We start from the raw sequence: 12,465 nt of genomic DNA, 5'->3' as shown, positions 1-12,465 counted from the left end.
GAGACTGAGCGGCGGCGGGGGCTGCTGTTCTGGCTTGAATGACAGCTGGATCGTTGACGGGGACGGGATGAGCGGGAGTCCTTGGCGGATGGTGTTGACTGCGCTGAGTTGGATGACATTGACTTGGCACTGGACGTGAATGGTGAGGGACCTCCCCGTTCGAAGTGGAGCTTACACGGGCGGGGCCCTGTGACGGGACTCCGTGATTCATAGCCTGCAGATCCTCAATTATCTCCTCTTGGTTTTGATTGTCCACGGCGTTGTGGATTATGCCGCGGAGGGCGTTGTCGGGTGCGGCCACATAAGCGCGCAGTGGGTACAGCTGGGTGGCGAGACGCAACTCAGAGGTATGCACGTAGCACTGCCGGGGTGCGTTGCTCCGAGGGCGTACTGACTGTGAAAGAGTTGTTGTATGGGTTTATATGTACGCGGTCCTCGCCACGGGCGTCGGCGTACTCAACGCTGGCGCTGCAACAGAGTGAGGCAAGGAGGGCCCCACTGCTGGTTATGCGGAGGTCGAGGCCACCTCCAGGGCGGAAGACGATCTTGTTGTCTTCCGCTGAGAGTCGCAGCAGCGGGGCGTGGCGGCGTAGGCGGTGAGTCTTCAGCGATGGCGGTGGTGCCATGGCAGACTTGAGGTGGGTGTTCGTGGCTGAAACGGCTTCCTCTGTATAGGCCGCACGGTGGGCTTGGAGCATTCGGGTCCAGCAGAGGTCGTCATCAAATTCATGTTGGAAGATGAGTGTACCGTCGCCTATACTTTTCATATCGGTGGCTTCGAGGCAACGGGAGCGAGTGCCGGCGCAGTGGACGCCGGTGCGACGCCAGGTGAAGCTGTGCGCTGCGGGTGAGGTGGCGTTGCGCCGAGCTTTGGGCTTAGCTCGGCGGCCCCTTAGCTGGTCAAAGATGAGGCCCTGGTGAAACAGTGGTCGGCGGATCCGGGCAAATGAGGTGTCGGGAAGATCCTTACACCTTCGCGTGCGAGGTAGCAGAAACTGCTGAGTGGAAAGAGGAGCCGCGTTGCCTAAACACGAAGGTTCGAGTGACGCACGCTGGAAGTTGGAAAGGGAGAGGGCAAGAAACTTATTAAACGCAAGGGTATTGTGGCATCCTCCTACCGGTCCCCGCACAGCTCCAATGCCCTCAAATGAGACGAAGGGGAAAAGTGGGCGAGTGGCGCGCGACCTGTCGGGGCAGCGCCCTACATTGCGAGGAGGGGGTCTTCACTGTTTGCCGCGACATGGCTCTGCCTGTGCGCCAAGCGCAGAAGAAATGCAGCGGAAACGTACTTCGCTACGCGTTTAACTGCGACTTTTGTAATTTACATGCTCACAATTACCGATATACACCGCAGTAAAACTTTCTACGGCATGTTTCTAAGGCAACACCGCATTCCCTAGAGGCGCTTTTGTTTCGCTTTGAACCATCGAACTCTGACCCATCGAGCGTGACGGACGTGTGCATCGTTGTCTCCCAAGGAGCGACTTCAGCGGCCCAGCCGGGTTGCGGTATCAGGAGCGCTGAAATGCCTGCCCAGGATTATGAAATGATTGTCCCGCATTTGCCTTCAGGTTCGAGTGTTTTGAACACAGTATTTTTGCATGGTGATGTCACCGCCAGGCCATTTTGAGCATTTTTGCGGTGCCCTAGCGCGTCTGTCATTGCTGCCGGATGTGGTTGCTCTTGGGGCATATCATATGAACCACCTGTGGGCCGTTACTTTCAACAGCGAAGAAGTCAAGGCAAACATTTTGCAGGCCGAGGCTTTCAATGTGAAAGACCACCGCTGCGTGGTTATTGACCCGACCAACCAAGGTGTCAGGCTGAAGCTGTTTTAGCTGCTTCACGGTGTGCAAAACGACGACGTGTGAGTGGCATTAGCAGCGTTCAGAAAAGTGACCGAAATAACCCGCGATAAGTGGAAGGTTAAAGGCAGCGTCGACAAAGCTTCAACAACACGGTCTGTTACACTGAAACTGAAGGCGGGTGTTACCATCAAGGACTTGCCCCATCAGTTGCATGTTGGCGAGGACGTCGCTCTCATCGATGTTCCTGGTAGGGCTCCGCTCTGCCTTCGGTGCCGTGGAAAAGGACATATACGCCGTGAGTGTCCGGTGCCACGCTGCGGGTATGTCGGCGTTTCGGCCACGATGAGAGCTAGTGCGTGCGTACCTACGCTAATGTTACGGGCCAGGCACGAAGTGATGAAGCGGCCGAACACATCATAGATGAAGCAGACGCGGTCGAAGCAACCCGCGGAACTGGCGGAGACGAGGCTACCAAGGAGTCAACATCCAAGGAAACCGCACCCGCACCCCTTGCAGATTCCAGCCAAGCCGTTATGGGCCAAACCCAGCCGTCCGTCGCATCAAAGCCAGCGTTACTTCCGGAAAAAGCGGATAGCGTGAATTCTGTAAGCTTGGCTACGACTGGGCAGCAGGGCGACAGCCAGGAAGACGCCGATGCCGAGACGCCCCAGCGTCAAGTGTACCAGTGAAGCGGTTACACGAGGATTCGGATAACCAGGAACCGAGACTGGACGGTGAACGCGGCGAGTAGCCTCCGCCGAAGGCACCTCCGACGCGCCGCAGACCGTTGAAGCCCAAACCTAAATTGCCACCAGAACGCAGTACTGCGTCTGCTCTCCGCGGAGGCTTCTTCTGCCACAACGGTAGAAGCCCGGTCTTTGATCGGGTCAATACTAAGCTCAAACGCCTGAATGAATATGGATTCTTCCTGTTTGATGTGTGAGTAGACTGATCGGCATCTGCCATTTTCTTAGATGGCTACCAACCGCGCGTCCAGCCTACGTGTGGCTACGCTTAATGTAAGGGGCCTGGATTCTCCTTGTTTGATGTGTGAGTAGACTGATCGGCGTCTCCCATTTTCTACCAACCGCGCGTCCAGCCTACGTGTGGCTACGCTTAATGTAAGGGGCCTGTCTGGGCGTAGAAGGCAACTGCAACTGAACCGCCCTTTGCTTGAAAACGAAATAGATTTGCTCGTGGTTCAGGAAACTAAAATTGAAGGCAAAGAACAAACAGACAGAGTGGTAGAGGTCCATCGTAGCAGATGCAGCGTTTGCGTATGTCATGCTTTCAGAAGAGCGGGTGGATGCGTTAGTTTTTTAAGAAATGGTATTGGGGCTGTTGATACTGTGATCTCGTGGGAAATGGTCGTCTTGTAATATGTGATCTTGAATCAGATGGAGTGGCATGGAGAGCTGTATGTTTATACGCTCCGAATGGTATTGCTGAAAGGGAGAATTCTTTCCGGCAGGTGAAGCCTGTCCTGCTTACTGAAAGGCGAGTGACCTTGCTTGGTGACTTCAATTGCGTCTGTAGACCAGAGGATAGGACAACAAACCGTTCCTTTTGGGACAGCAGTGCCGAGTTACTTTCAGAAATTGTAAGTGAGCATGGACTTGAAGATGTAGGCTTGATATCGACGCATGAAGGCCGGCAATGTACACTCACTTTCAGGGAGGCAGTCATGCTAGACTGGACCGTATATACGTTCGTATCGAATGTTCGCTGTGATGTTCTGACTACCAGACGATCTATGTCACTTTTAGTGACCACTGCCTGGTCATGGTTACAATCGGTACGAAGAGAACAATTGCGAAATTCAATTGGGAATTGTGGAAGTTTAATGATACATTACTGGAAGATAAAGAGTACCTGACTAAAGTCAAGGTTTATATAGCGAACATGCTGCGGAGGAGCTCCGGAAGTTTTATGCAAGTATGGGAGCAGTTCAAATGCGATATAAAAATAGCTGCTATTGATAGATCATGTGCGCTTCGGCGAAAAGAAACACGAGCTAAAGAGCTGCAGAGTGCGCTAGATTTTATGCTAAGTATGGAGTGCTACGAGCCGCGATTGTTCACAAAGGAAATTAAAGAGACTAAAACTAAGCTCGAGGCAATAGACGAAGAAATGTACCGTGGCGTAGTGATAAAGGCGCGTAACGAAAAACTGTGGTCCGGAGAGACGTCCACCAAACGCGCACTTAGTGATGAAAAAAAGCATGCTCTGTCGAAAAAGATAACAGAAATATGCTATCAAAACTAAATAACAAATCGAAGAGAAATAATCAAGCAGGTATTCGTTGAACATTACACAGATATATTCAGCCTTAATACACCGAATACTGACTACTTCAGAACAGAATTCCTATCGCTGATGCCGAGATTAGAGGACGACCTTGTGCAGGCTCTAGAAGCCAGTATTACGGCTCAGGAAATTGAATCAGCGATTCTGGAGCTTAGTTCAAACAAGTCTCCTGGGCCAGACGGTCTCGCTGCATCTCTATATAAAGCCTTTAGAACAGAAATGCCAGTCGCACTTGAAAGACTGATAAGCGAATTCTATGAAATGAAAGCAACTCCTCCATCCTTCCGAGCGTCGCACGTAGTACTAATTCTTAAAACGGGTGATCCGATTAAGTTACAGACTGTTCAATCATACCGTCCCATCAGTCTAACAAACGCGGACTATAATATATTCATGAAGATTTTAGCTCGACGCCTTCAAAGTGTTATTAAGTCACTTGTAGGGCCACATCCGGCATGCGGCATAAAAAGGCAGGAGAATCTTTACCAATGTCCGCCGTGGTTGCTCAGTGGCGATGGTGTTTGGCCGCTGAGCACGAGGTCGCGGGATCGAATCCCGGCCACGGCGGCCGCATTTCGATGGGGGCGAAATGCGAAAACACCCGTGTACTTAGATTTAGGTGCACGTTAAAGAACCCCAGGTGGTCGAAATCGCCGGAGTCCTCCACTACGGCGTGCCTCATAATCATAAAATGGTTTTGGCACGTAAAACCTCATAATTTTTTATCTTTAGCAATGTTCACGCGGCTAGAACTGTCCTTGAATGCTGTGGCGGAATGTATGGGTGCGTGGCCATGTTGCAATTAGATCTGCACAAGGCGTTCGATAAAGTCGTACACGAAGTTTTCTTCTCGATCCTAGACCATATCAATGTTGGAACCCTTATTACAGAAGGTGTTAAAATGATGTACAATGATTGTATAGCGAAGCTGATAATTAATAGGCAGTTAAGTGATGGCATTACTGTGCAGTCGTCTGTGAGACAAGGCTGCCCTTTATCTGTCCTGCTTTTCGCTCTCTACCTCGAGCCTTTATGTTTGCGGCTGCTGAAGAGCCCAAACATCCGGGTTTACACTTTCTATAAAACTGAAGTTCGAGTTTTAGCATATGCTGATGTAGCAGTGTTTTGTACGGGCCATGACAGTGTTGAAGCAGTTGTACAAGATGCTGTAAAATTTTGTACTGCAAGTGGAAGTGCTATTAACTGGAACAAGTGTCTTGGTTTTTGGCATGGGAATTGGTAATACAAGCCTGAGACTTTTTGTAACATGCAATGGGCGGCAACACCAGGCACCTACCCAGGTGTGCCCCTCGAACATAATCGTGATAGCAAAGAACATTGGGACAATGAAGTAGTGCGAGTGAAAACCCAGACCGGCTAATGGGGTGGGCATAAATTTTCAATGCTTGCAAGAGCCACGGTGTGTAATTTGCTTATAGTCGCTAAAATCTTCTATGTGATGCAAGCGTTATGTCTGACGAGGATGTCTGTGCAAAAGCTGCATAGAGTATTTGCGACGTTTATTTGGGCTTCAACATGGGAACGTACAAGTCGTAGTAATCTGTTCCATAGAGTGTTGAATGGTGGGCTGGGGTTGTCACATTTGTTCCTCAAACAGATTGTAGGCAGGTTTCTTTTTTTGCGTGATCAAAAGGATGGTTTTTCGAGAGCAATGATTCAAGCTCGACTGCGCGATTCATTGCCTGATTATGTAGTGTCGTCCATGTATACGGGGCCAATGCCTTTAAGTGCTTTTTTGCGCGAAGTGGTCGCCTCTTTCCACATACTAAAAGCAAGATTTTCTAGTGAATATCTAGCGGCTATTACTAGTAAGCAGTTGTATAAAGATCTTGTTGATGCATTCTTGCCTGTACCGTTGTATCGTACAGTATTTGTTTTAGGTTCAGAACGAGATGTTCTTAAGAGAGTTAAACGAATGCCGGTAAGAGCTTCTGTTAAATCTTTCTTCAACTACATACAGGCACTCTCCCAGTGAAACCGTGGTTGCTTGTAAAGGCATTTTTGTACCTAGGTCTATGAATTGCTTTATATGCAAAAAACCGGAGATGATCGAGCATATCTTTCTGGACTGCCATGACGCAGTGTTCTTGTGGGATATTCTAAAACGCAGCTTTAAGAAGGAATTGCCGTTAAGTGCTTTCGGGATACGTTTCCTGCCATGCGCGGAACCAGTACACCTGTCGATCTGTTAATGCTTCTGTGCATGCATAGCTTGTGGCGAACGCGTATGGATATTAGACATGAGCGGATTGTTCAGGCCCCAGCACATGAATACTTCATTGAAAGTGTGCTATATATACGCGAATTTATTTGTGCACAGAGTAATCCTCATGATTGGCTAAGTGCTTTGGTCAACGTGAGTAGCCTACATCGTTCTTATCACAACACACTGGTCCGGCATTGACGTTGTTTTTTATGGCCATGTAATATTCACAGTGTACTTTCTTTTACCAAGCTGGTAATAACAAAAAAAAAAAAAACTCATGGCTGAGTGGTAGCGTCTCTGTCTCACACTCCGGAGACCCTGGTTCGATTCCCACGCAGCGCATCTTACAAGTTTTTATTTATGGATTGCCTTCCACCATATTTTGCTCACGGCCAACGCCGACGACACTGGCTTTTCTGAGACATGGGCTCCTTAACGCTGTCGCGTTAAAACTGTCTAATGTTCTTCATATATTGAAAAGGTGCGTGCATGGCGCGCTGAAGAGACAGATCTCGCCGCCGCTGCCGGAAGCGGCTCGATGAGTGCAGTCTAATCAGTGCTGGTCCGCTTGCCGCTCGTCTGGCTGAACGCTTTTTTGGCCGTGTTCATGCGACGACCCCTAGACACGCGGTGCCAGAAAATGCCGTTAAACACGCTGAAAGTGGGGCGGCCTTTAATATCCCATTGAACGCCGCTGAGCGGTCCATAGAATTATGAAATCCCCGCGGGCCAGCGAGCGGTTTGAGATTCTTTGCACGTTTTCATTTGGCCTTACCGAGACGTAGTTAAAATGCAGGCGAGCGCTTGCACAGACAAGGAACGCAAGCAGTCTTAAGGGTCGCTGCCGAATTATTATTTCGAAACTCCAATTTTGTATTCTGTAATATGCGCATACACTAGAGCTTCTATCTGTATCCCACAAACTTTGATTCCCACAAGTTCCAAATACAGGCTACGTTTCTAATCATATAATTCTGAAAACTCGTATTATTATTTTTTATTTAACATATGCACCGCCCAATTCATGCCAGATACCCCAGAGAGTGCTGTGCCACGTCATTAAGGAACAACAACAGCAAGCAATAAAGCAGACTGGCTTTTATCCTGGCAAGGGTTTGTGTTCTAGAAGCATCGTCTCTGCAGTGGTAATCTGGAATGGCCGAACACAACGCTTCCAACGAAGCAACGGCGACCATCGCATCATGTCCAAGGGCTCTTCAAGCGAGCATTCTCCGCCTTCCTCGTTTCTGGGCGCAACATCTCGAAGTCCGGTTCGTACAAGCTGAAGAACTGCACCGCCTACACCGTATCACCTCAACATGCTCGCTTTGCCCGCGTCCACTCCTCCCTCCCTAGTGACGTAACACTGGAAGTGTGCGATTTCCTCTCCAATTCACCCGCGCCAAACGAGTACGACACTCTCAAGGCTGTCGCGCTGAAGCGCACCATATTGTCTTAACATATTCTCTGAACAAACAGCTTATTACATAGGGGAAACTCGGTGGCCGCCGACCTACACAGCTTCTCCGACATCTGCAAGACGCGTCCTCAAATGAACATCTCGCCTACTTGGATCAGTGAGTAAGTGGCACTAGGTATGCGACTAGTGAGTGACTAATTCTCAGCGTTCGCAAGCACCCGAGCGCCACGCTTCTTGTATCCTCCTTTTCATCAGTGCGCTTTACTCTGAGACGGAAGGTGACATAAGCAGTCGGCGTCAACTGGGCACCGACCACTGTAGTAAGCAACGAAGTATCATTGAAGTCGCAAGGCCTACCGAGGCAACGGGCCAGCGAGGTCTCGCTGTTCAACAAGACACCAGAGAGAATAATGGTCGGTAACAATTTTCAAACGGCGGCCGCAGAAATTTGATATCTACATGTGGATCGCAAAAACAATAGCGAGACATGCCAGTTCCGTGACTATGTTTGCTGTCTGCCTTCGTCAAGCATTCGCAGCGTGTCGCTGTCCGCCGTGAACTAGACCAGCAGAATCAGTATGCACTTCCGTGAAAGTCTTCGAATTAAACTGGCGCAAAACTGACCAAGACAAGATAAGGAACTTCAGCTCCTCGAAAGTAGACTGTAACTGAGTGGTCTACACGTAGGGGGTGTCGATGCAAAGCAGGTGTATCAGTAGATAGACAAGTTACTCGAAGATGTCTTTCATCCCCCCCATCACGCTCCCATGTGTAGGGTAGCAAACCGGTTAGGCTAAACTGGTTAACCTCCCTGCCTTCGTTCTCCACTTTTTCCTTCCTTACTCGAAGATGCTCGAACCATTCGTACATGAATTTTGTCTTGCTACTCAAATGTTCTCAGTTTAGGTCCGGCTAGCACAGCAGCAGACTCCATAAAAGCGTTGACTTTCCACAAGAAAGCACGTTCATGGATAGCTTCAACAACAGGATGAGGGACCAGTCTATTCTTTTTAGTCGCGTTATAGCCTGGCTCGACAAGGCCTCTGCCGGATTCTATCAGGGCGTGTGAAGAACTCACGGGAATAAATTTTGGCGTCAGACCAGGCAGAAACATATCTTGAGACAAAAAAATGACGAAGGTTTGATGAGCATAAAAGCATCAAGTATGGCGGCTGGCAACGGGCTTCGTAGTTGAATATATCTAGTCCCGCAGTCGAGCGTTCCTCCGCATTCACACAGGCGGTAGATAAGTGAATTAGCATCATGAGGTGCGCGGGCTAATACAGTGATCTCGACTCTGAAGTTCTTTCCTCCAATCGTAACCAAAGCCCAACAAGCACAAAAAGCAACAGTCACGTGCCCAAGATTTTTATGCAGTACGTATTGAGTAACAGACAGCTGTATCGAGAATTTTCGTGTTGGTCTACAATTTTCTCATTGACACTTTTCCTCTAATTGTAATACTTGAGAAGTTGAATAAATAATTAGGACTACTTATGTCTTACGCTGAATTCAAAACATAATCTGAGTGACAAGACGTCAAGCTTTACTTCACGCACTAAATATGCGAAACAACGTGCCCTTCGTATTGTTTGTCATATATTCCATGGCTCCCACTGACCTGTTGCCTTTCTCAAATTGTATGCTAATGTGGCTTCAGCAATTAGAGTGCCCCTCGGTACTTTGGGGTGGAACGTGGAAATGTAACTGTGAGCACATTGATCACGTTCTAAATAAATATATATCTATTTTCAAGCACCGCTTTTGTCATTCTGGAGGCCCCTAGAAAATCAAGACGTAATGAATCCGACCTTGTGGTTCCCATACCGGGTTTCCCAGGTAGCTTGAGCCAGACTTCAAAGTTATCCATATGCCACGTAGCTGGACAGAATCAAGATAATATTGTTTGCCGTCACTTGGAGACACTCAGATTATCGTTTGAATTCAGCTTAATTACATGACTAGTCCTAATTATTTAATCAACTTCTCAAGAATTAAATTTAGAGGAAAAGTGTGAATGACAAAATTGTAGAGCAGCATGAAAATCTCTCAATACAGCTTTCTATTGCATAACACGCGCTGAATAAAAATGTTTTTCCAAGCAGGAGATAAGGCCGCGAATACACGCACAATTTGCGTTCGACTGGCCGCGTCTATTCACACATTGCGTGTATTCGTAGGTATCTTTCGTGCTTGGAAAAACACTTATGTAGTACGTATTGAGCAACAGAAAGCTGCATCGCGTTTTTCATGTTGCGCTACAATTTTGTCATCGACACCGTTAATTAAATTATTATATCTGATAAGTTGACTAATTCATTATAGCTCATTGTGTAATTAAGCGGAATCCAAAAATCATTCGAGTGTCTTCAAACGACGGCAAACAACATTGTCGTTGGTCTGTCAAGTGACGGTGCATTTGCATGTTTAAAGTTTGCTTCAACTTACGTGGGACACCCTATATAACGTGGTCCATGCCGTTATACAATGTCCAACGCTTCTAGACCATGTCTGTATTCTGCCGAGGTATACCTTGCAGCTTTCCGCATTTCCTGCGCGGCCTTGTTGCATTACACACTGTTTTATTGCTTGACCCCAAAAGAAATGTAGTAATTGTTCTACTTGTATTGGAGTACTTCAGCGTTAAATTGCTCTGTATTGTACATATGTAGATAATCATGTTTTACGGTTGACTCCCTTTTACACCAGCTTCCTCGTTTTCTCTTTACAGATTTGCTTTTCTATCTCAAATTGTTGTCGACCCCATTTGTCTTCACTGTACATTTTGTCTTGCGTATTGTTTTTAAAGCGCACCTCTACGAAGGCATAGTTGTTTCTGGGTACATTTCATTAATTGCTCCGTTCAGCAACTGGCTACAGATGGAGGTCTATACATCGCTGCTTGTGCCATCGCAGAATTTTCGCATGTGGAGGGGAAAATATACACTAACTTTGTTAATATGGTAGTTGGATTGTTTTTCCGTCATCTATGCAGTGCTTATTTGTATATTGTGATGATATTTATTTACCTGTGTGTATCGGGTAACGCCCGGTCATGAGAGCCGCACGAGAAGGTGAACAAAGAGGCTGGTAGTATAGTCGGTCAAAACGAACGCCATTCCAGGCAAGAGCGTCGATGTTGGGAGTTCGAATCTGGTGGCTTCCATGGTAGCTGACATCGTTCCAGCCCTTACAGGTATAAACGGTAATAATAACGAAACTTTGAAATTGCTTACAATTGCATCACCTGAGTGCAAACATAAATGATGAAAGTATATGCAATTAGGCAAGTACTGTCTGGTACACATACGTGTATACTTGACGGCCACTACTCATTTCTGCATAATCAGTTGGTTGTCTCCATAATTTCACAATTACTGATGCATACGTTCTAATTTTTGCTACGGCATTGTAAAGCACACTCATAATGTCATTAGATAGACAAGTATTTCATGAACACCCTACTCAGCCGTTGTTAATGTTGTGTAATGGGCTTTGTGAAACTAGCTTACAAAGCACTATATAGATCAATTCATCGCCTAAGTGTCATCCTACCGTACAGGCGAGAAGCATACGACTTTTCGCAGCAACGAAAGATAAGCCTCACCAGGTCATCGGCGAGTATGAAAACGATGTGCGGCTGCTTGCGCCTTGAAGGCCACATGACGCCCAACGCCACGAGCACAATCACAATAGCTAGCGCCGACGTCGACCGGAGCCAGCAACGCCGATGAGCCGCATGCGACCGCGAGCGCACTGTCTGTTGAGACGTACCACTCCCAACCACAGTTTGCTTGAGCCCGCATTGAAGCCCGAGCTCGCGTGGACATCTCCAGGTATGCTTCTTCCATTGGTGAATGACTTTCACAGTTTGTGTGGCAAAGGAACCATAATAATCCGTAGCAGGCTGGCTGTTTATATCGAAAAGTTTCGGCGCCATTCTACTTCGACCAAACCATTTCGCACAACGCCAAATGCCTGCAAGCTGCGCGGCATTGCTCTTCTGGAAAGAGTGGCATATTTCATACGCACAGCTGCTCTGCGCCAGCAGGAAACAGATGTGCGATTAGCTTGGAGAGCAGTCTAGTGGAACGAGAAAAAGAGACAGTGGAATCTTGTCTGCTTTTACCATGAACGATACACATGACACGCAGCTGGATCTTTCCAGTCGTATACAAAAACGACGGAACGTGGGAATCGAAACAGCTGAGGAACTCTGGTGGCGTCGACAGAAGCTTAAAAATGCCACTATATGGGCTACTCACGGAGTTCGCAGACCGATATTCAGAAAGTTATAATACAAAAAAACATTTATTCGGATAGTAACTACGCCGAGACTGCAGGCGTATTTCTGTCGACGCCGTCGCCGTCGCCGTGATATTCCGTATTCAGTACAAGGGCGATAACACCGTCGCCGCGCACCCTACGCTGTATGTGCGAGTGAAATAGTTTGAGGGGAGCCTATGGTCGCGGTTTTCTATCGTCCGCGCGAAGCGGAGGAAAGTGATGAGGAAGCGCGCCGACTTCCGTCGCACGTGAGGTACTCGACATTGCGAATTACCGGGCGAGAGGAGAGCGGGGACGACGGCGTTGTACTTCGGCTGGAATTGCGTATGTGGCGGCTGCACGCGGTCGCGCGGCCGTATTTTGAGAGCGATCTGCTTTGGGGGCAGAGTCTAGGCGCGTCGACGGCTCGTAGCTTT

The 12,465-nt window shown here is 48.1% G+C and overlaps 1 protein-coding gene across 4 annotated transcripts in view; it reads right to left on the bottom strand.

The window, feature by feature from the left end:
• The window catches only part of LOC126540424 (arylsulfatase B-like), a 62,468-nt gene extending 50,720 nt beyond the window's left edge, over positions 1 to 11,748 (bottom strand). For 2 of the 4 annotated variants that reach the window (XM_050187236.2, XM_055076020.1), the window contains exons 1-2: positions 11,370 to 11,748; positions 10,792 to 10,951 (exon numbers count right to left, since the gene is read on the bottom strand). In XM_050187236.2, coding sequence (XP_050043193.1) covers positions 10,792 to 10,951; positions 11,370 to 11,702 — 493 coding nt within the window. In that variant the 5' untranslated portion in view covers positions 11,703 to 11,748. The remainder of the gene's footprint in view (positions 1 to 10,791; positions 10,952 to 11,369) is intronic. The other 2 variants (XM_055076021.1, XM_055076022.2) reach the window with 2 other exon arrangements.
• Positions 11,749 to 12,465: the final 717 nt, after the last annotated feature.

Source organism: Dermacentor andersoni, chromosome 2, assembly GCF_023375885.2.
Source record: "Dermacentor andersoni chromosome 2, qqDerAnde1_hic_scaffold, whole genome shotgun sequence".
Classification (NCBI taxonomy): domain Eukaryota; kingdom Metazoa; phylum Arthropoda; class Arachnida; order Ixodida; family Ixodidae; genus Dermacentor; species Dermacentor andersoni.
The sequence above is the reverse complement of the archived record's forward strand: the minus strand, read 5'-3'. Positions and strand labels throughout refer to the sequence as shown.